General features: G+C 42.1%; 3 protein-coding genes across 3 annotated transcripts; all 3 read right to left on the bottom strand.

Moving 5' to 3' along the window:
* Nucleotides 1-3,751: 3,751 nt before the first annotated feature.
* LOC113590415 (trace amine-associated receptor 13c-like) lies at nucleotides 3,752-5,185 on the bottom strand. Its single transcript, XM_035529142.2, has one exon. It carries the CDS (start codon nucleotides 5,183-5,185, stop codon nucleotides 4,217-4,219), a length of 969 nt encoding a protein of 322 aa, XP_035385035.1. The 3' UTR covers nucleotides 3,752-4,216.
* A 6,967-nt stretch (nucleotides 5,186-12,152) lies between these two features.
* On the bottom strand, nucleotides 12,153-13,295 carry LOC113590430 (trace amine-associated receptor 13c-like). The gene has a single exon (XM_027030563.3). It carries the CDS (start codon nucleotides 13,224-13,226, stop codon nucleotides 12,258-12,260), a length of 969 nt encoding a protein of 322 aa, XP_026886364.2. The 5' UTR covers nucleotides 13,227-13,295; the 3' UTR covers nucleotides 12,153-12,257.
* Nucleotides 13,296-19,523: 6,228 nt separating this feature from the next.
* LOC118241822 (trace amine-associated receptor 13c-like) lies at nucleotides 19,524-20,986 on the bottom strand. The gene has a single exon (XM_035529058.2). It carries the CDS (start codon nucleotides 20,975-20,977, stop codon nucleotides 20,009-20,011), a length of 969 nt encoding a protein of 322 aa, XP_035384951.1. The 5' UTR covers nucleotides 20,978-20,986; the 3' UTR covers nucleotides 19,524-20,008.
* Nucleotides 20,987-24,023: the final 3,037 nt, after the last annotated feature.

The following is a 24,023-nucleotide window of genomic DNA, read 5'->3' as shown; positions in this document are numbered from 1 at the left end:
AAGAACACACGTCAATACATGTACAGTTCTAAACTAGAAAAAAATACTTCAATGAAAAACCCAACTATATCAAACAAACTATTGTTCAGAAATATGTATTTATTGAAGAAGCCATGTAAAACAATCTAAGGATAGTTTTTTCTCTTTTCATGTATTGTGCATTTTACCCTGCTGTGTATTTTAGATTTTGCATCTTGTCTCTCCCTTTGGATTTGTTTGCCCTGTTTATTTAACTCTCTGGTTATTAGATTTTTGGACTCTCTCTCTCGCAGTCTCTCTCACATTTTGGATTCTCACTCTAACTTAATTTTTAATGTAAATAAATTAATTTCCTTTATCTATGAGCATCTTACCTGTTCTGTCCAATAGCAGAATACATCACCACCATGCAGATGGTGAATACTGAGGATCTGGTCAAGGCTATTACCAGCCAGAGCCACATGCTTGGCCCGCACGAGCAATTACTGGAGGTGTTTATGTGTTTTGTTGATGTACTAATGGTGAGTGCTCCCACAAAGGGGTTGGTTTCTAAATAATTTGTTTTGCCTGTCACCATTCTCTCAGTCTGGTTCTTCTATGTTTTCAACTATGACTCACCCTGAGCAAAGGGGAATTTTATGCATGCACACCTGATTGATGAGTTGAAGATTCAAGTGGAGCCCCTTACCTGTACTCTATATCTAGCTGCACTTGATGGTTCTGCTTTGGGATTGGGATCACTAACCCAACACAAAATACCTGTTAATCTCATTATAAGTGCCCTACACTCCAAACTCATCTCATGTGTAGTCCTTGACACTTCTGAATTCCTCATTGTACTGGGCTTACCCTGGCTGGAATGTTACAACCCCCTCATATTATGATCTGACCACAAAATCAACTGCTGGTCCTCTTGTTGTTTAGATAATTATCTCCCTACTATTCATGCTTTCCTCACTACTGTAGAAAGCCCAGCTAATTGTCCAGCCTGTCAGATTGACAGTGAGTATCTAGACCTTTCTGCTGTATTCAGTAAGTAAAGAGCCACTAAACCTCCTCCTCAGTGCCCATATGACTGAACCATCGAGTTATTAGAGGGGACCATGCTACCTAAGGCATGTATTTGTCCCCATCCTTAACCATCCTTCTGATTGGTTTAGGTTTCTTATATGGGTCTAGAAGGCACAGAACGCTTTCATGAGCTCCACCACTGGCCTCACTCCTTTTGAATGTATTTTAGGATGTCAGCCTCCCATGGCTCCATGGACAGCAGTGATTACTAACATTCCTTCTGTGGATGACTGGATGAACAGGAGTGAGAAAGTATGGGAGGACACTCATCAGTGCAAAGAGCAAGTCTTACAAAGGTACAAAGAGGTAGCGGATCCTCACAGAGGGTCAAACCCAGAGTTTATCCAGGGGATAGAGTTTGTTTATCAACCATGGATTTCCGTAACACTGGTCACTGTTGTAAGCTCAGCCCTAAGTACAATGGACCTTTAAGATTCTTAAGCATATTAATGAAGTCACATACCAGTTAGACCTGTCACTATGATCCCATTCTTACCATATCTCTCTGCTTTCATGCCCCTTGGATGAGGTCTCACCTGGTGCCACTCCACCCCCTCCTCTAGAGTATGACAGAGCTACCATATACATTGTACATCTGATTTTGAATTCCTGGAGATGTGGAGGAACCCTTCAGTATCTGATTGACAAGAAGGGGTATGGCCCGGAGGAGCAGTGTTGGGTGCTGGCCAAAGATGTCCTGGATCCTGGTCTTTTGTTAGATTTTCATAGGTGATTCGCTGAAAGCCTGGCTCCTCACTTTAGCGGGCATCCTCAGAGTGTGTTCTTTGCTGGATCTAGGAACAATGCCATGGACTCTACTGCTGCTGGGGATGGAGGTCATCGTAGTCATCCTCATCCCTTGGTCGTCCCAGACCTATATGGGTGGGGGGATGGATACTGTCACACAACCATTTTCTCCCAGCTTAGCCAACAGTCTATATCACTAAATTTCCCAGAATCCTGTAGGCCACTCTGGTCTGCGATGTATTGTTCTCGTCTACCCCCACTGATGTGCACATCTATGGTCTCTCAGACATATGAGTTGTCACGTCACAAGTCACATTTACAAAGCGTCATTTGTTCTTCAGGACTATTGTCCTGTGGTGGGGGTGATACCGGTATGTGGTGATGTTTTAATTGGTCTGTGTTGGTCAGTAGGAAGCAACTTCTGGACTGACTGCTAAGGGTGAGGTCTATGTTAACATGTAAATAAGTATCATTAGAAGATGTCCTGAGATTCTTGCAGGATAAAGAAGGATATAAGACCAAAATATATGGTTTTGATAAACGTGAATCCTACAATTATACACAGTTGTGTCAAGACAATCAAGCTATGCTCGCTTAACTTTTGTTTTTTAACAGTTTATGCTTCACTCTGCATAGTTTTGTTTTCTTTAATAAATCTGCCATTTACCTCCACATCCAACATCTCACTCCTGTGTTCAGAATGTCACAGAAAACTGTTAGTTGTGATTCTGGTGCAGCCTTTAGGAAAGGCACCATTTGGCGTAAATTTCTTTGTTCAGTTGAAACAAGGCATTCATTTCCTCATGTACTTTGGGAGCCCATTGCAAGATAGCTTTAGGAACAGAAGCTGAAGTAGATCACCCGAACACAAAGCAGATAATGGAGGACCTGAGAGCTGACAAGATCTAAGAGCAGATGTTCCTCAATGCTGATAAGAAGCCAGTTAGGTTGAAACCATTTAACCATAAAGATTTTAGGTAATTTGAAGAAAAAATTAATAAATATGAGCACATGGGTCATTTCACATAGATGTATAAATTCAGAATTATCAGATGGAATACAGTTATCCACTGCAGAGGTGCACAAACCAGTAGCGTCATTATTATACAAAATGCCTGCCAGTGTAACAGCACCAAAAACTAACCTGCACAAGCCTCCATCCAGGAGTCCAAACCTCTGCCCAGTTCAGCACTTCCACACACAACTTACTATTATTTGGACATACACCCATTAAAATAAATGTGGGATATAAGTGCACAGGCTAGCACTGGAAGGTACATGTGATGTAAGCATCTTCCACACACCCCAGTGAAGTAATACATGGGAATAAGGTGTAATGTGTTTCCACAGGATACTAATATGTGAGAGTGGTGTGTGAACAAGTGACATGAGGCATGATGGCTGTTTGTTGGTTTTAGATGTGAAGCATTTTGTGGACCTGTCTCATAACTCATCTTAATTAAAGTGATAACAATATTGATCACAACTGATATACTGTCACACTGGAGACTTTGAGTATGCTCGCTTATAACAAGGCTTCAATCAGTCACATACAGGCAAGGTCAAATCCAAAAATGTCAGTCCACACAGATACACAAAGCTAGGATTGCAGGCTAGAAAGGGTGAAAGCCAGGAAGATCAACAACAACAACAAAAAAGGACTTTTTTGATGTGTTTGTAATCCATTCTATATTTATAGATCCATAAAAAATGTCCTCCATAAATTAATAGGATGCACATATTTTAAACTGTAGTTTATTATAAAACTAAAGGCTGATATTAAACATATTTCTTGCTTGTACTAGCTTTGGTTTTAAAGCTTTGGTCTTTGCATATACACACCACACAAAAAAAATGCTTCATTTATTTGAAAATAGTGAGCAATCACACAATTTCATCTTATGACATGTTACAGCTCATGACATGCACATCTGTGGAAGGCTTACTATCTGTACAAGCCCTAGGATCACCAGCAACTCCATATATACTTTTACATATATACTGATATGCATAAAAATGAATTTAATTGCACTGTGCATATGTATAGCTGACAAAAGCATTTACATCTGGTCTAGATCTTCTAATGTAAACCCAGATGTGTCCTACATTACATTTTGCACATATTTTATGTGGCATTGCTAGTACAGTCTCATAGTTCTGGTAAAGTTTGAGAAGGCAATGAGAACTACTGTAAATGCTGTTATTAAATTACCAAAACATCATGCATTGTGAAAACTCTAAAAAGAATTACATTCAATATTGATAGAACATTTATCAGTGTGGAATCAGTGTAGAATATGTGAAGAGTTTCCCATTTCTGATAAAGTTTGAGTAGGCAATTAGAAGTACTGTAAATGCTGTTATTAAGTTCCAAATACATCAAGTATTGTGAAAACTATTAAAAAAAGTCATTAGATATTCAAAAAACATTCATCAGTGTGGAGTCAGTGTAGAATATGTGAAGAGTTAAAATTAATTTAACAGATCTCCTAAACCATGGATAAAACAAAGCATAAATCACTGGATTAACAGAAGAATTAAGATAAACCAACATCAAGACTTTCTGTAATGTTTTTTCTTCAATTTCTACTACATTACCTAATACAGTGTAAATAAAGTATGGAAGTAAACAGGCCAAAAACACAGACACTAAAATACCAAGAACTTTGGCTGCTTTTCTCTCAGATTTCATTGAGTCTGACATGTTCTTTGAGGTCTGATTCCTGGTGTGACTATTAAGCTCTCTAATAGCACTAGCATGTTTCTTGGCAATAAAGAAAACTAGAACATAGAATATGATTATTACAGCACATGGTAAAACAAAAGTCAACACTAGGTCAACCATAGACCAGATAAAGAAGTTGTTTCCAAGACACATAACAAGACCCTCAAAGCTGCCATTGTAATACTGAAGTACTATATTATACAATAATAATAAAATCCAGACAGATAAAACTACAGTGCACATTGTGCTGAGAGAGACTGCCTTGTTGTACAGAAAAGGCTTAGAGAGAGCAAGATACCGATCAACAGCAATGAGAGCAACATTAAATATTGACATGGTTGTAAGAAAATAAGACATGAATGTAAAGCATATACGATACAATGTACTAAAAAGCCAACATGATTCAATCATCCAGATTAATGCTGCAGGGATCACAAAGACTCCAACCAGGCAGTCTGACACAGCCAGAGAGAGGATGAGCATGTTAGTTGGTGTGTGGAGCTGCTTGAAGTGACAAATAGAGATGATGATGAGCAGGTTCCCACATATTGTCAGCAGAACAACAGCCGCTACACACAAATAAAGCAACATATATATTCCAGTAGACAGAGATCTCTCTGGACATGAACCCCAGAGGCAGTGTTCAGTATTGTTAAAATTCATCTGTAGGATTCTATATAATTTAACGTGTAAATTGGATTCAAATCAATAACATTGATCTAGTATTTTTCCCTTGGAAACAGTAGTGAGAATGATAAGCAGATAACATGCAAAATTTACATTGACAATCAAGGAAATGATGTGCTGAGCAGCTAGCAGTGCTGATATTTGTATGGTGTGGTCCCACCCTCTAGTCTGAATGACAGCTTGATACATGTGATGTCAGGGGTTGTTGTCTGGCTAGTGAAAGATCTGGTTGAAACTACCAGATCAAGTTCACTTTTGGCACAAAATATATTGACCACAGATAAAAAAAAATTTAAAACAAGGTTTTAAAGGTTCTTTTCAAGGTGTAATCCTGGTTGATTGATTTATAAAAACACAAAAAGCAGTTCCATTTAATTGCCTACTGTTCATATGTGTTTACTAAGTGAGAAATCAACAGGGTGGAAAAATAGGAATTCAGGCAGCTTCCTATGAACCCCTATACTGTGGCACTTCTGGAGCACTCATCACATTTATCTGACACTTTTATTTAAAGCAACTTACAATCATGACTGAGTACAACTTAAGCAGTTGAGGGTTAAGCGCCTTGGCCAAACAGTGGTAACATGGCTTGAACCGGCAACCTTCTAATTACAAGTCAAGTACCTTAACCACTGAGCTACCATTGCTCAGGAACTCCTCTCTGGATTTAAGAGGCAGCTGTAACTTGTGTTGTTGGTAGGGTCAAATGCTGGTCAGGGTCTTTGGTAGTCTGAGGTGGTTGCCCACCCTCCTCTCTAAGGTCTCACACACTGAGCACTTTATGGACAAGGACAGGCCCAAATATTCTCAGATTAACTAAACCCCTTCTAATATTGAACATGCTCTACTCTGGCTAACAGCTGGAACTGCTAGTTTGGTTATGGTATATGTTAAAATCCAAATGTACTGGCTTGAAGGTCTAAGGCCAAAGGGAAGCAACATAAAGGAGATGCAAGATTTGCAATTGAATTAACCACTTTATTGCTATAATTAGATATTTAGTCACACACACACACACACACACACACACACACACACACACACACACACACACACACACAATATCAGGAGTATAATGTCAGGGTGGGCGTAGGCCAGCATAACAAAGAAAACGACAAATGGCCCTCTGGAAACTCACTTACTTAAACAAAACAAAAAGGAAAAACAAAAGAAAAGTACAACTGCAACCTTGTAAGCATATTCAGATGCTTGCGGATAAAAGGCAGGAGTTTTATTGTAATGCAGATCTGTAGGGGTTAAACTAGCCAGGGTCAGAACCAGAGAGATGCAGTCAAGGGTAAACAATCATCGAGGAAAACAGACCAAGTCCAATAACCATAGAGCAAAAACACAGGCAGACAAACTCAACAAAGGGTAGGCAAAAATCGGAATCAAGAGTAACAGGAAAACTAGGTCAAATACAGAGCAGATCCAAAACAGGAAAAGAATGCTTGGTATGCTCAGGTAAACTGGAGGCAATACTTCGCAACAAGTCTTAGAATGGCATATATACATGGGAAACAGGTGAACTCAATATACAGGTGATGAGGATCCTGTGAACTGTCGATGATTGGATGAGTTGCTCCCCTGGAGACGAACAGCATGATGGGTATTGTAGTTTGTGTGGGTGTCGGGACATGTGACAACAACATAACTTCCCTAGTTCTCTAACATCAAAACAGGAGAAAAGGCTGCATCTACCATGACCACATGGTTTTTAGAGCACAAAACACTACGGGGCAACAGCACATTCTCGATAGGTGTATTTAACCAGTAGCCAATGAGACACTTTTTTGTTGTGGCATACTGGGTGAACTTCACTAACTACAACTTTATACGACTGCGCTGATGGATTATTTGACTGTTGTGTGTTGCCGCTTGCTGTGCTGCTACCTGTTGCACTCACTCTGGAACTATTGAACATGAGCTTTCCTGACTGGCGTTAACCTACTTCATCCCACTCCCTCACATGTTTTGTCCTGACAAGTAGAAAAAACTGCCTGTCTCCACAGTTGCTGGTGATCTATAGGCTAACCTGGCTGTGTCTGAGCAGTTATGTGGCTGTGCTTCACTAGTTAGCTTTTGGCTACACAGTGGGCTCAAATCCAGATCAGCTAGGTGACGACACCAACAGACTATTGGGTGAGCAACCACTCTCTAACAATGGTGGGCATGTGTGCAGAACAGTTAGATCTTCGATCAGGCAAAACAAAAGGAAAAAACTAAACACCATGCCAAGCATGGAAAAAGGGAGTACAAAGGACGCCACGGGAAGAAATGGCAACCCCAATGCATGGGGGAAAACTAAACTAAAACTTCCCAAACAAAACTAGAAAACAGGGAGGAACTTGAATGGCTAAGGGAAGCCTCGGGAGGGAGACAGACTCAAGAGGGAAAACTGGAGAGTGGAGGGGACATGTAAAAACATGAACACCCTCGCAGACAAGAAGTGAGGTGTAGCACGAGGGCTCACAGACCTCAATACCTGAAGTTACTGGCTAGGAGCTTGGCTCAGAACTTTGGCAAAGACCCAGCACTGAATCTGGCTCATTGGGCTTATATAAGGTCTAGCCCAGATGTTGGGTGTTAAGCCTGATGAGTGGTGTGCCTGAATCGGCCTGACACCAACCCTTACAGGCCCTCCCCTCGAAGGGGTGGCTCCTGATGTCCCAAGGCCAGCCACACAATCCCGCCGAAAAGCCCGAATGAGGTTGCGGTCCAGGATGTAATGGGAGGGGACCCAGGACCGCTTCTCAGGCCCGTATCCCTTCCAGTCCACCAAATACTGGACCCCACTATGAACCCGCCGGATGTCCAAGAGATGCTTCACCATGTACACCAGTGCACCACCCACCATGCACGGGCCCGGCAGGTCGGAGGGGCCCACTGAGCACAACATGATCCTAAGCCGAGACATGTGGAAAGTAGGGTGGACCCTCAACAATGGGGGAATGGCAAGGTGATAAGAGATAGGGTTAATGCGGTAAAGGACCTTGAATGGCCCAATGTACTGAGGAGTGAGTTTGCGGGGATTCCCACACAAAGGCACGTCCTTGGCTAATAGCCAAACCCACTGCCCAGGCCGATAGGTTGGCGCTGGTCACAGTCTCTTATCAGCATAACGTTTCTGAGCAGCGGCAGCCAAAAGAGCCCTATGTGCCCATTGCCAGGAAACATGGGCGGAGCATACCCGTATTGGCACTCGATTGGTGAGATGCCTAGGGAGGAGTGCCACAGGGTGTTGTGGGCAAACTCCATCCATAATAGGTGCTAAAACCAAGAGGATGGACAGGAAGAGGCCAGACAGCGGAGGGTGCGCTCCAAGTCCTGATTAACCCTTTCAGTCTGGCCATTGGATTGGGGGGTGGAAGCTGAAGGACAAGCTAGCATGAAGACAGACCACCTGGGTAAGCAATAACTTATCTGTCTCCTTTGCAGATGGCAGTTTAAGCAGTGCAAAGAAGTGGCCAGCCTTGGAGAACCTGTCCATGACCACCAAAATCACTGTGTTGCCCCTTGATGGGGGCAGCCCTGTAATAAAGTTGAGTGACAGGTGAGACAAAGGATGCGAAGGCACAACCAGTGGGTGCAGAAGACCAGTGGGCCTTGTCCTGGGGTCCTTACACTGAGCACAGGTGCGACAGGAGTTCACAAATGCTCGGACATTGGGTTCTACGCAGGGCCACCAAAACTGCCGATGGAGAAACTCAAATGTCCGTGTGACTCCTGGGTGCGGTGAAAAGGGGGAAGCATGTCCCCACTTAAGGACCTGAGCTCTAACTGCCTTAGGGACATACAGCCATCCCTGCGGGCCTCCACCTGGGTCTGGTTCAGTAAGGAGAACCTGATGTACTGCCTTCTCAATGCCCCACTGGATTGGCGCTATGACGTGGGCCCGGGGGATAACAGTTGAGGGTGGAGCAGAAGGCAGCGAGGAGTTCCACTGGCGGGAAAGGGCACCCGGTTTAATGTTCTTGGTGCCCGGCCAGTATGATATGGTAAAGTCAAACCGGACAAAGAACAGCACCCATCTGGCTTGCCGTGGATTAATTCGCTTGGCCTACTGTATGTAGGCCAAGTTTTTGTGGTTTGTCCAGACCAGGAAGGGGTGTTTTTCCCCCTCCAGCCAGTGCCTCCATTCCTCGAGCGCAAACTTGACTGCCAGTAATTTGTGGTCGCCCACATCCTAGTTCCGTTCTGCTGGGGACAAACTTTGAGAGAAGTAGGCACAGGGATGCAGTTTTTTGTCCTCTCCAGTTGGTTGGGGCAGAACTGCACCAACGCCCACCTCAGAAGCGTCCACCTCAATGACAAATGGAAGCTCAGCATCAGGGAGCTGCAGAATAGGGGCCTTGATCACACAGCTTTTCAGTTCGTCAAACCCCTGCTGGGCTTCAGTGACCTGATGCCTTCCTGCTCAATGCGATCAGTGGGGCTGCAACTGCGCTAAAGTTCTTAACGAATCTGTGATAAAAATTCGTGAAACCCAGGAAACATTGGACCATACGCACCGAGGTGGGTCTGGGCCAGTTCTCTACAGCCCGCACTTTGGCGGGGTCCATGCACAATTTATTGTGGGAGACAACAAATACCAAAAAGGAGATGGTACAGGCATGGAACATGGACTTCTCCAGCTTTACAAATAGGTGGTTCTCGAGCAGAAGCTGGAGGACCTACCTAACATGAATGACATGTTCATCTACCATTTGGCTGTATATTAGGATGTTTTTGAAGTAGACGAACACATTTCTGTCAAGGGCCTCCCTTAGGGCCTTGTTGATGTACCACTGTAAGACAGAAGGTGCGTTCATCAATCCAAATGGCATAACCAGGTATTCGTAGTGTCCAGAGAGGGTGATGAACGCTGTCTTCCATTCGTCTCCCTCTCGGATTCTCACTAAGTTGTAGGCATTGTGCAGGTCCAATTTGGTAAAAATGGAGGCCAGCTGCAGTGCCTCAAATGCTGAGGTCATGAGGGGCAATGGATAATGGTCCTTGACAGTCACCTTGTTAAGGCCCCGGTAGTCTATACAGGGGCGTAACTCACCGTCTTTCTTCCCAACAAAAAAAAACTCCCACACCATCCGGGGAAGCAGATGGCCCGATGAATCCTAGGGCTAATGCTTTCTTTATATATTCTTCCATTGCCTGATGTTCAGGCCCAGAAAGGGAGAACAAGCGGCCTCTAGGGGGATTGGAGCCCGGGAGGAAGTTTATGGCCATGTTGTATGGCCAGTGGGGGGGCAATAATTGGGCCTTCTGTCTGCTAAATGCTTCCCTAAGGTCCCAATATTTCTGGGGGACTCGAGACAGATCCAGACCATTGGAATTGCAACCAGCCCCAGACCGGGATTTGGGTGGCTGCAGGCAGGAGGTCTGACACGTCAAACCCCATGACAGCACCGAGCAGCTAAGCCAGTCTACCTGAGAATTGTGTCGCTGAAGCCAGGGGTACCCCAAAATCAGTTGCAAGTCGGGAGCATGGATAATGAACAGTACAATGTGTTCGGTGTGTGCTCCGACTCGCAATGTGACTAGACGGGTCTGATGACTAACAACCCCTCGCTCAATGGACCGGCCATCAATGGCAGCAATGGGTAGGTGTTTGTCCAGTGGGACCAGTGGCAGGGCTAACTTGTTGGCCAACCTAGCTTCGAGAAAGTTGCCCGCTGGCCCAGAGTCCACAAATGCCTAAAGACGTGTTTCCGACATTCCCCAAACCATTGTGGTGCTGAGGAACAACCCTGGTTGAGTCTGTCAGAGGTCCGCCCTCCCCTGACGGACGTTGTCTTTTCCATGGAGCTCAGGACAAGCTGGGTGGAGATGACCCAAGTACATACATCTCCCTTCCCGCATCCGAGAGTTGCGTTCACTTCGGGAAAGGCGGGTGTGTCCGAGCTGCATTGGCTGGTATCCAGAGTCCCCCTGCTCGTCATGCACATTAACAGGGCTAAGGGTGCATGGAGCTCCACGAGAGCCTTGACTGATCTCTGGTCCCCATATTCTGCGATTGTCAATACGCAAGACCAGATCGATCGGATCGCCGAGAGAGGCGGGAGTATCACGGTGGACCAGTTCGTCTTTAAGGTCCTCACTGAGGCCCTGGTGGAAAGCGACCATCAGCACTGTGGAGTTCTACCCACTCTCAGCCACCACAGTGCGGAACTCAATCACATAATCAGCCACCGCTCTTTCACCCTGACATATATTAAGGAGACGGGAAATTGTCTCTCCTCCAGCGACTGGATGGTCGAAAGTCCACTTCAGGGCAGCAGCAAATTCTGCTGCAGTGGAACATACGTTCCCCCAGACCAGGGTGGTCCATGCCAGAGCCCGCCCAGTCAGAAGGGAGATGATGTACACCACCTTTGTTCGCTCTGTGGGGAACCGAGATGGCTGCATAAACTTCATGTATACTTTGTTTAATGTATGATATAGACAGTGCTTTGATATTTTAGATTCAGTATGTACACAGAGATGAAACCAACAATAACAATTCTTCTTCTTCTTCTTCTTCTTCTTCTTCTTCTTCTTCTTCTTCTTCTTCTTCTTCTTCTTCTTATTTAATCTATTATTATACTATTATTAGGACTCACATTAAGAAAATACTTTTGAAAGTGATAATTTAAGTCTGCAGTTACATTTATAAAGCCCAGTTTAGCTATCATCAAAAATTATTCTGCATTAATTATAGTAACACTAATAGTCTTATTAGATAACAGTCCTTATTTAATGGTCTTTTATATAAAGGGGTCAAATGGGTTTCTTCCACATGTGTAGGCAGTCACTTTTTGATATACCCTCATGCAACACTGTAGCACAGCCGAAGGTGCGTGCAGGAGAGTGCTGTCCATGTACATAAACTAATGAAAAACCATATGTGTCCTGCATTATATTTTGCACATATTTTATGTGGTTTTTCAAGTACAGTCTAGCAGTTCTGATAAAGTGTGAGTAGGCAATTAGAAGTGCTGTAAATGCTGTTATTACATTCAACAAAAACATTAAGCATTGTGAAAACTATAAAAAAAAGAATTTCATTCAACATTTAAAGAACATTTATCAGTGTGGAGTCAGTGTAGAATATGTGAAGAGTTAAAATTAATTTAACAGATCTTCTAAACCATGGATAAAACAAAGCATAAATCACTGGATTAATGGAAGAATTAAGATAAACCATCATCACGACTTTCTGTAATGGTTTTTCTTCAATTTCTACTACATTACCTAATACAGTGTAAACAAAGCAAGGAAGTAAACAGGCCACAAACACAGACACTAAAATACCAAGAACCTTTGCTGCTTTTCTCTCAGATTTCATTGAGTCTGACATGTTCTTTGAGGTCTGATTCCTGGTGTGACTATTAAGCTCTCTAATAGCAGTGGCGTGTTTCTTGGCAATAAAAAACACTTGACCATAGAATATGATTATTACAGAAAGTGGAAAAACAAAAGTCAACACTAGATCAACCAGAGACATGATATAGAAGTTGCTTCCAAGACACATTACAAAATCCTCAAAGCTGCCAATGTAATACTGAATTATTAAATTATACAAAAATAATAAAATCCAGACAGATAGAAGTACAATGCACATTTTGCTCACTGAAACTGTTTTGTTGTACATAAAAGGGTTAGAGAGAGCAAGATACCGATCAACAGCAATGAGAGCAACATTAAATATTGACACTCCTGTCAGAAAATAAGACATAAATGTATAACATATACGGTAGGATGCACTAAAAATCCAACATGATTCAATCATCCAGATTAATTCTGCAGGCAGGAGAAAAACTCCAACCAGGCAGTCTGACACAGCCAGAGAGAGGATGAGCATGTTAGTTGGTGTGTGGAGCTGCTTGAAGTGACACACAGAGATGACGATGAGCAGATTCCCACATACTGTCAGCAGAACAACAGCCACCACACACAAATAAAGCAATGTGTATATTGCAGTAGACAGAGATCTCTCTGGACATGAACCCCAGAGGCAGTGTTCAGTATTGTTAAAATTCATCAGTAATATTTTGTATAATTTAACATTTCATTGTCTAAATTTGATTCAAATCAATAACCCCGATCTAGTATTTTTCCTTTGAAACTGGAAGTGAGAATGATAAGCAGATAACATCCCAAATTCACATTGACAATGAAGTAAATGATGTGCTGAGCAGCTAGCAGTGCTGATATTTGTATGGTGTGGTCCCACCCTCTAGTCTGAATGACAGCTTGATACATGTGATTTCAGGGGTTGTTGTCTGGCTAGTGAAAGATCTGGTTAAAACTACCAGATCAAGTTCACTTTTGGCACAAAAGATATTGACCACAGATAAAAAATATATATATTTCAAACAAGGTTATAAAGGTTCCTTTCAAGGTGTAATCCTTGTTAATTGATTTATAAAAACACAAAAAGTAGTTCCATTTAATTGGCTACTGTTCATATGTGTTTACTAAGTGAGAAATCAACAGGGTGGAAAAATAGGAATTCAGGCAGCTTCCTATGAACCCCTAGACTGTGGCACTTCTTGGGCTCTCATCACATTTATCTGACAACTTTATTCAAAGCAACTTACAATCATGACTGACAAACTTGTCAGCTTGACCTGGCAACCACTGAGCTGCTATTGCTCAGCAGCTCCTCTCTGGATTTAAGAGACAGCTGTAACTTGTGTTGTTGGTAGGGTCAAATGCTGTTTAGGGTCTTTGGTAGTCTGAGGTGGTTGCCCACCCTCCTCTTTAAGGTCTCACACACTCAGCACTTTATGGACAAGGAGAGGCCCAAATATTCTCAGATTAACTAAACCCCTTCTAATATTGAACATGCTCTACTCTGGCTAACAGCTGGAACTGCTAGTTTGGTTATGGTATATGTTAAAATCCAAATGTACTGGCTTGAAGGTCTAAGGCCAAAGGGAAGCAACATAAAGGAGATGCAAGATTTGCAATAGAATTAACCACTTTATTGCTATAATTAGATATTTAGTCACACACACAATATCAGGAGCATAACGTCAGGGTGGGCGTAGACCAACATAACAAAGAAAAACACTAAACAACCCTCTGGAAACTCACTTCCTTAAACAAAAAGGAAAAACAAAAGAAAAGCACAACATAATTTTCCTAACTGACATCAAAACAGGAGAAAAGGCCAAAAGAAAATGGCACACACCCCTACAGCTAGAAAATCAGGATGGATGGCATTTCTCATGCTGTGAACAGGAACAGGAACAGGAACAGGATGAGCAGCAGCATCCACTATGCTGGGAAGAGGAACTGGATGGGCAGCATCCACTGTGTGGGGAACAGGAACTGAATCTGGATGGGCGGTGTCTCACGCCGGGAACAGGAACTGACTGGGTGGCTTGCGGGATAGCTACAGGTACAGGTTGGGTGACCCTGGATGAACACACATCAGTGTGGGTCAAGATGGGTAGACTCATGGGACTTACCTGGGATCTTGTCGTTGTCCTAATACATGGGATCCTGCTTTTTCCAGGAACAACAAGAAGCCCATTTACCTGTATTGCCAGGGGATTTACTGTCTCTGATTTGTTGTCGCTGAGACATAATGAACTTGGACTGTGCAGAAACAGCTGGAATTTCATCCCAGCAGAACATCCACCTCCCTGAGTCTTGCTCTCTTCCTGTGTCCTTGTTGAGGTGTTCATTCTGTAATGGTGAGCGGTAAGGAGGTGGATGCATGTGCAAAGAAGAGCAAGATTTATTAGGGGCAGAGTCGTAGTCATTGGAGTAGTCCAGGGTCAATTTACAGATATGGAGAGTACTAGGATAAATGATAAAGAAACAAATGTACACGAAGGCAAACAGGGAAAGCAGGCTATAACCAAGGCTAGGAAAAACACTCATACTAGGAAGCATGGAGTACAAACATACAGATACAGGCTTTCAAACACATCCATACAGACATTCATACAGCCAGTGAACAGCAAAAACACAGGGAACAAGACAGGGTTTAAAATACATGAACGAAACAAGACTAGAAATGAGGACCAGAAAACCAAATGAGAGCCTGAGAAAATGAAACTAAGGAATGGAACTAAAACACACAAGACAGGGAAACAATGGAAGTGAGGAGGGACCAACTGTGACAGACAGATAATACGGGCATCCTCCTGTAGTGTTTTTTAACTGTGTGAACCTTGGAATAGTTCGCTACTTACACTGCAACTCATGGCCATCACCTTCTGTGAACTATATCACTCCCAAACCTGGATGTATCCCTCACATATGGAACCTAAATCATTGTTGCTTTACTGCCCATTGGTCACTTGACCACTCTTTACTGCTACAATTCCCTAAAACTACTGACTGGCCTGTCTCTGTTTCTTTTGTGCATGTGAACACAAAGTTTAACGTTCACTCTCTGAACAACAAGCCACCTTTCCTCCTTTTACCAGGTTAAAGAGAATTTTGTAACCAGACTTATCATTGGCTCTAAAGCAACTACTTGTATTTTAGATCCTCTGCCAACCCCTCTCACTCATCACGGCGATCATCAATGCCTCACTTAGCTCAGGTCATGTTCCTACTAACTTAAAAGTAACTGCTATTACCCCACTACTGAGAAGGTCAGGCCTTGACCCCATTAAACTTCACAACTATATCACAACATATCCTATATTAAACATTCACCAGTAAGATAGTGGAATGCATAGTGTCAGTCCAATTCAAGGATCATCTTACCTCCAACAACCTTTTTGAGCAGTTTCAGTTTGGTTCCAGAGTACATTTACAGCATTTAGCTGACACTTTTATACAAAGCGACTTACAACTTACAATTATGAGCAAATACAACTTGAGCAATTGAAGGTTAAGGGGGTTGCTCAGGGACCCAACACTGGCAACCTTCTGATTACAAGACAAGTACCTTAAGCACTGAGCTACCACTGCCATACAGTCTGTCATCACACATTGTAAGGGCTAGAGTTCTGGACTGGTGTCACCAACAGCAATAGCTTGGTTTAGGTCATATCTCACCAACAGCAACAATTTGCCACTGTTGACAGCTTCAGGTCAGATATGTCTGCTCTTACTCATGGTGTCTCCCAGGGTTCAGTTCTTGGGCCCCTTCTTTTCATAATCTATCTTCATCCACTTGATGTTATCTGACAGCATCCTCTTCCGTTTCATTGTTATGTGGATGATGCTCAAGTTTAAATCTGCACAAAGCCCTCTGATCCACTTCCTCCTGACTCACTTATCAGTTCCCTGGTTGACATTAACCCAATACTCTGTAAATACTCTGTCTGTAAATTCCCACTGCACGTGGTTGGCTAGATCATGTGAATAGTGGGAAGGGGAGCATTCCGTTACAGAAAACCCAACTGGCCCTTCTGTCCACTCTCCCAGCAAAGGGGTTTCAGACACAGCTTTCCCTGGGACTGCAAACCCCAGGCCACTGTGTACACATATACACAAACACATACAAGGCCTGTCAAAGCCTGGTGCCCGCATAACACGAGCTAGGGCTAGGAGCCATCAACATTGGAGGTCTCTCAGTCTATGAGGGGGAAAGGCAAAGTCCGTGCAAAGTCCAGGACAGTCTGGTGATGTTCCATGGCAGGTCCACAAGCTCCAAAGGCATGGCCATGGTGTTCAGTGGTAGGTCCAGAGGTGTGGCTATGACATTCAGTGGTGGGTCCAGAAGCGCAGCTATGATGTTCAGCGATGGGTCCAGAGGCGCGGCTACAATGTTCAGTGGTGGGTCCAGAGGTGCGGCTACAACATTCAGCAGCGACATCATGCTCGGAGGGACCCAGTCTGGACAAACAAGCACACCCACGTGCACAAACACAAGAGGCGCATAAGGTGCTGGAAGGGCAGGTGCTGGAGGCAGAGGGGTACATTCACCCTGGACGTGCTGCCACAGACTACAGCCCACCTGGCACCAGCCACCCAGGAAGAGCCCATCTTAGAGGGGGAGCCCTTGAGGCAGTGATCATGACCTGTACTTGGAAGAAGGAGCACACAGACTATAGCAGCGCTAGCCAGGGACCTGGCCGACTCCAGCAGACCACCTACATAGTGGTCCCAGTGGTCCTAGATTGGTAGTACTAGGCCCCCCCACAAGAAATTCCAGAGGGTGTTCCCCTCCTTGGCAGGCGTGGGCTCTCTCCTCCTCCTCTGGGGTGAGAGAACACGACTAAAGTAAAATAGAAGAGTCAGGGTCAAAAGGGGAAACATTGTGAAACCACCGGAGGCTGAACTATTTACAGGACTGAAGAGGCTGTATCACAGAAGAGAGGAAATCTCTCCTTTCCCTCTTACAGTCCAGTGCATAGATTCGGGCATAATCCAGTGCATAGATTCGGGCATAACAATTTAACAATAGGATCAATTAATCAAAGAAAATCATACATTTCCTACCAATTTCTACCTCCTGGACATAGAATGAAGTTTGTAAAGTAAACCCTGGGATGTGTAGAGCAATTGGATAATCAACTTAAAACTTTCTTATTTTCTAGAACTGCTGTTTAATTGGTGCATATAGTTCCTATAGGATTTCTAGTTAAGACAACTAGGAGTGATTAACAATTTGTCAGAGTAGGTTAAAATCATAGCAAGTTAAATGGCAAGATGATATTTTATGAGTGTATGGGAAAGAGAAACATGTATATCTGCGAACATATCTCTGTGGGATGAGAAAGGTTTGTTGTCCTTGATGACGGAATTTCTGGTCACAGTTCCTTGAAGTATAACTAGGCTGGTAAGGGCTTCCTGCCTTCCACTCTGTGACGTTTCTGACACCTGATAAGAGGGGGAAGGTCAGAAAGCTAGATCAGCATGGTAAACAATAAACTAGTCTGTGTATGGCTTTGTTGATCAGTTTCATGGTGCCAGAGAAGTCCTGGGTCCTGTCCGTGGCCCTGGGTGAGAGAAAGCTAAGCAGGTCAAGTTTTCAAAAGAGGGATAGTTTGTAGTTTATCTTCACTACACCTTTATTGAGAGCCCAATGCTGCTTTAAATGGCAAGATAGGAAGAAGGAAAGGCAAATTTATAAATATGAGCATATGGGTCATTTCACATGGATGTACAAATGCAGAATTATGAGGTGGGATACAGTTATCCGCTGCAGAGGTGGACAAAACCAGCACAGTCGTTATTATGCCAAAAGGATGCTGGTGCAGACAAGCCTGTACAAGCCTCCATCCAGGAATCCAAACCTCTACTCAGTTCAGCACTTGCAGCCTCAGCAACACACAATGAACTGATGCTTAGCAAACACTTGTTAAAATAATTGCAGGACACAAATGCACAGGCTTGCACTGGAAAATATGTGTGATGTAAGCATCTTCCACACACCTCAGTGAAGTAATACATGGGAATGAGGTGTAATGTGTGTTCACAGGGTACTAATATGTGAGAGTTGTGCATGATCGAGTGGTAAACACTTTGTGGACCTGTCCCATATCTCATTTTAATTAATGTGATCACAATTTTGATCAAAACTGATATATTGTCTGGAGACTCATTTAGAAATAAAATGTATGTTCCCATCAGTCATATACGGCCAAGGTTAAAACCAAAAATGTCAGTTCAAACAAATACATAAAGCCAAGTCTGCAAACTAGAAACATGAACAAGCTCTCAATGTGAGGTGTGAAAGCCAGGAAGATCAACAACAACCTAACCTAAAATCATATTCTGGCCTGTGAAATAAAGAAAGAAATGTTTGACTTTTTTCATGTGTTACTAATCCATTCTGTATGAATGGGTCCATAAATGTCTTCCATAAATAAATAGGACAAACCTATTTTAAATTGATAGTTTAGTATAGAAAAAAAAATGCTGATATTAAATATACATCTGCATTTTATAGTTACTGGGTAATTTTAAAGCTTTGGTCTACTCATACATGCCACAAACAAAACAGCTGTCAAATGCTTCATTTATTTGAAAATTGTTTACCATCACCCACTTTCTTTCAGAAACACTTATTCACATTTTATTGAAGTGTTACAGCTCATAACATGCTCAGCTGTGGAAGGCCTACTATCTCTCGAATTCCATGGCTCATCTGCAACTCAATAAACTCCATATATACTTTGTTTAATATATTCTATAAACAGTACTTTGATATTTTAGATTCAGTATGTACACAGAGATGAAAAAATCATCATCATCAGCATCATCATCATTATTATTATTATTATTATTATTGTTGTTATTATTATTATTATTATTATTAGTAGTAGTAGTAGTAGTAGTAGTAGTAGTAGTAGTAATAGTAGTAGTAGTAGTATTTAGTCTACTCCATGGAAAAGTAGACTAATAGCAAATCCATGGGAAATTTGTTATCGTGTTCATTATAAGGACTCACATAAAGAAAATACTTTTGAAATTGTGATTTCAGTCTGCATTTACATTTCTAAAGCCCAGTTTAGCTACCACCAAAAATGATTCTGTACTATCATAACACTAATAGTCTTATTATATAACATTCTTATTATATAATGGTCTTTTATATAATGGACCCGACTGGGTTTCTTCCACATATGTAGGCAACCACTGTGTCTTTTTGATATGCCATTATGCAACACTATAGCACAGCTGAAGGTGCATTCAGGAGAGTGCTGTCCAAGTACATAAACTGATGAAAAACCATATGTGACCTGCATTACATTTTGCACATATTTTATGTGGTATTTCATGTACAGTCTAGCAGTTCTGATAAAGTCTGAGTAGGCAATTAGAAGTGCTGTAAATGCTGTTAATACATTCAACAAAAACATTAAGCATTGTGAAAACTATAAAAAAAAGAATTTCATTCAACATTCAAAGAACATTTATCAGTGTGGAGTCAGTGTAGAATATGTGAAGAGTTAAAATTAATTTAACAGATCTTCTAAACCATGGATAAAACAAAGCATAAATCACTGGATTAATGGAAGAATTAAGATAAACCAACATCAAGAGTTGCTGTAATTGTTTTTCTTCAATTTCTATGACATTACCTAATACAGTGTAAACAAAGTAAGGAAATAAACATGCCAAAAACACAGATACTAAAATGCCAAGAACCTTTGCTGCTTTTCTCTCAGATTTCATTGAGTCTGACATGTTCTTTGAGGTCTGAGTCCTGGTCTGACTATTAAGATCTCTTATAGCAGTAGCATGTTTCTTGGCAATAAAGAAAACTAGACCATAGAATATAATTATTACAGCACATGGTAAAACAAAAGTCAACACTAGGTCAACCATAGACCAGATAAAGTAGCTGTTTCCAAGACACATTACAGGACCATCAAAGCTGCCAATGTAATACTGAAGTACTATATTATAAAAAAACAATAAAATCCAGAAAGATAGAAGTACAATGCACATTTTGCTCACTGAAACTGTTTTGTTGTACATAAAAGGTTTAGAGAGAGCAAGATACCGATCAACAGCAATAAGAGCAACATTAAATATTGACATGGTTGTGAGAAAAAAAGACATGAATGTAAAACACATACGGTACAATGCACTAAAAAGCCAACATGATTCAATCATCCAGGTTAATGCTGCAGGGATCACAAAGACTCCAACCAGGCAGTCTGACATTGCCAGAGAGAGGATGAGCATGTTAGTTGGTGTGTGGAGCTGCTTAAAGTGACACACAGAGATGACGATGAGTAGATTCCCACATACTGTCAGAAGAACAACAACCGCTTCACAAAAATAAAGCAAAGTGTATATTCCAGTAGACAGCGATCTCTCTGGACATGAATTCCAGAGGCAGCGTTCAGTATTGTTAAAATTCATCAGTAAAATTCTGTATAATTTAGGATTTCAATATGTAAATTGGATTCAAATCAACAACTCTGATCTAGTATTTTTCCTTTGGAAACAGTAGTGAGAATGATAAGCAGATAACATCCCAAATTCACAATGACAATCAAGGAAATAATGTGCTGAGCAGCTAGCAGTGCTGATATTTGTATGATGTGGAAACTGCTCCCACCCTCTAGTCTGAATGACAGCTTGATACATGTGATGTCAGGGGTTGTTGTCTGGCTAGTGAAAGACCTGTTTGAAACTACCAGTTCAACTTCTCTTTTTGCACAAAATATATTAACCACAAACTGAAACAGTTGAAACAAGGTTTTTAACCCAATGTTCAGCAACGTCTTAAAATGTAACTTTTTGGGATATTGATATGCCTTCCACCACCCTCCATTTATTACTTATTATATTTTATTTTGTTTTGTATTCCATCTTCCTTGATGGGGAAAAGGATGTAGCAAAGAAAAAGGAGATATTTATTTCGTAGTGGGGCATGCTTCAGGAGATGACAGGGCCAAAATAACTAACAAAATCCTAGAATGAAAACAAAGCAGATAACTTACCTAACAGAGAAATAACATATATAAATAAACGACAATAACCTGCCCTAACTCACTGCACCAAAACAAAAGACAAAAAGATAGCTCAAAATAAACATTCACCTCCCTACTTCCCAAACTATGACAAAAATATACGTAGGAATAGTTAAGCAAGTATAACATGCCATATAGACCATTATTTACAATAGCAACCAAGCTCCATACGCGGCATAAGCGATAATCATAACCAGTTTGACAAAGCAAGGGTCAGAATTCCAGAGATCTAGTCCAAACATGATTTACCCAACAAAATATCCATTAGCAAGAATTACACAACTGTACCAGAACCAAACACAAACTCTTGCGTACTCTAGAAGCAATAAATAATTAAATAAACGAGTTCACAAAGTCACAATCGGTGTATTAAAGCGAAAGTAAGAGGCATTTCGTCTTCCCAGCTTCTCACTCAGGTGGGCTGTATATACTGGTGTGAGGTGGGTGAACCAATTGGAGCAAAGGGCACTGCAATCAGAAGACTGTCACCACCTGGTGCGGCACATGGTTGGAGACAATTGATGTAGAGACACATCCTGAAACACAGAGGACATACAAAGAAAAAACTACATACCTGGGGTAGTGACACATGTATAGAAGTGTTAATAGTAGACATGTGGTGACATTCATGTTGGATAAAGCAGGATGCAAGTCATGATGACATACAATTATATATACTAATGTAAAGACAATCCCCGACAACCGATGCAAGAAAAAAAGGAACATAACAGGATGCAGGTGAAATGGGTGAGCAATAATGGTACACAGGTGCTTGGTAAAGGGGCTCACTCTGTTTACATTTACAGCATTTCACAGACACTTTCATCCAAAGCAACTTACACAATTATGACTGAGTACAACTTGAGCAATTGAGGGTTAAGGGTTTTGCTAAGGCCCAATGGTGGGGCTTGAGCCAGCAACCTTCTGATTACAAGATAAATTGCTTTTTGCAATTCCAGCCCCGTTTTACACCTGGAACCTGCCCAGTTCTGGTTTCCTTTCTGGTTCCAGCAGAGCCAAAGACTTCAGGAGGAGATGCTCCATCCCCTGCATAGGACCATCAAGGCATACAAGAGCAAGGAAGAAAGATGGTGTGGGAAGACCCCTGTCTATCAACCAGGAGATTGTGTTTTGGTGGCTATGACAAATGGCTGGATAGGCCCCAGTGAAAAGACTGATCCCTAGTATTTTGGCCTTTACACCATCAGAGAAAGAGTAAATGAGGTCAGCTATCAAGTCAAACTGCCTGTGGGTAGTTGGGTGTCCTCTACCTTTCATGTATCCTCATTCAAGCTGGTCACTGCAGGACCCTTGAATGATACCAACACCATCTGTAGCCCTCCACCTTCACAGGCCATTGGACAGGACTTCACAGGACTTCTGACAACATTGCAGGGTCCTCCAGTATTTGGTGGACTGGGAGGGGAATGGACTAGGTGACATAAGCTGGATATTGGCCAGTCAGATCCTGGTCCCTGAGCTTATAGCCTTTAACCACATCGATCCTTCCAGGACTTGTCCTCACCACTCAGATAAAAGCCCTGCACATGGTCCACGAAGGGCCCTCCCAGGGGGTACTGTCAGGCCTAAGTGGCACAAAGCCAGTTATCTGCCAGTTACATATCATGATCGGATCTGATCTCCCAATCACCTTGTTATTGATCATTGCCTGCATTTATCTCCCATTATCACACTTGTTATTTAAACCTCACAGATGCCCTTCAACAGCAATTCACATTCAGCCTAGGCTGCATCTGATCTCAAGCACTATTCCACTTCTGTTTTCACATTTGGACTTACTACTGCTCAATTAGCTTTAATTTTCTGAACAGTTTATGCTTCTCTCTGCATAATTTTTTTCCCTCTAAGTCAAATGAGATTCAGGGTGAGAGAACACAACTAAAGCATAACAGATCAGGTTAAAAAGGGGAAAACATTGTGAAACAGCAGAGGGATAACTCTGTAACATGAGGGAGGTGGAGAGCGAACATACTTGCGGAGTGCCGGTGCCTTGGACATGATACTGAACTGAATTACATAGGAAAGCCAGAATAGAAGGGATGGATGGGATAGAATAACTAAATATGTTTAATAACAGAATACGACTAACAATACAGAATAGAACAGAGAACAAACAACTAACATAAGAGTAACAGGCTCACAGGGTGAGGGCGAGAACTAGGGAACAAGGGAATTAAACTTAAAGGAAACACTAACGGAGACCAGTGAAACGTTATTAAAACTAGAATCAGCAGGGATTACACCGAACTGGGCTACGTAAAATAAACAAACAATATGCAAGATGAAAACACAGGTAACAGAACTTGAAAGGAAAACCAGACAATGCTTGCATATATCAACAGGGGAAGAGTAACCTAAACCGAAGTGAAGCGACGGGAAAACTCATTATAGGACCGAGGAGGTTGTATCAC

Source organism: Electrophorus electricus, chromosome 2 (genome assembly GCF_041902795.1).
Source record: "Electrophorus electricus isolate QZ-2024a chromosome 2, ASM4190279v1, whole genome shotgun sequence".
NCBI lineage: Eukaryota > Metazoa > Chordata > Actinopteri > Gymnotiformes > Gymnotidae > Electrophorus > Electrophorus electricus.
This window is presented reverse-complemented; position numbering and strand designations above follow the sequence as displayed.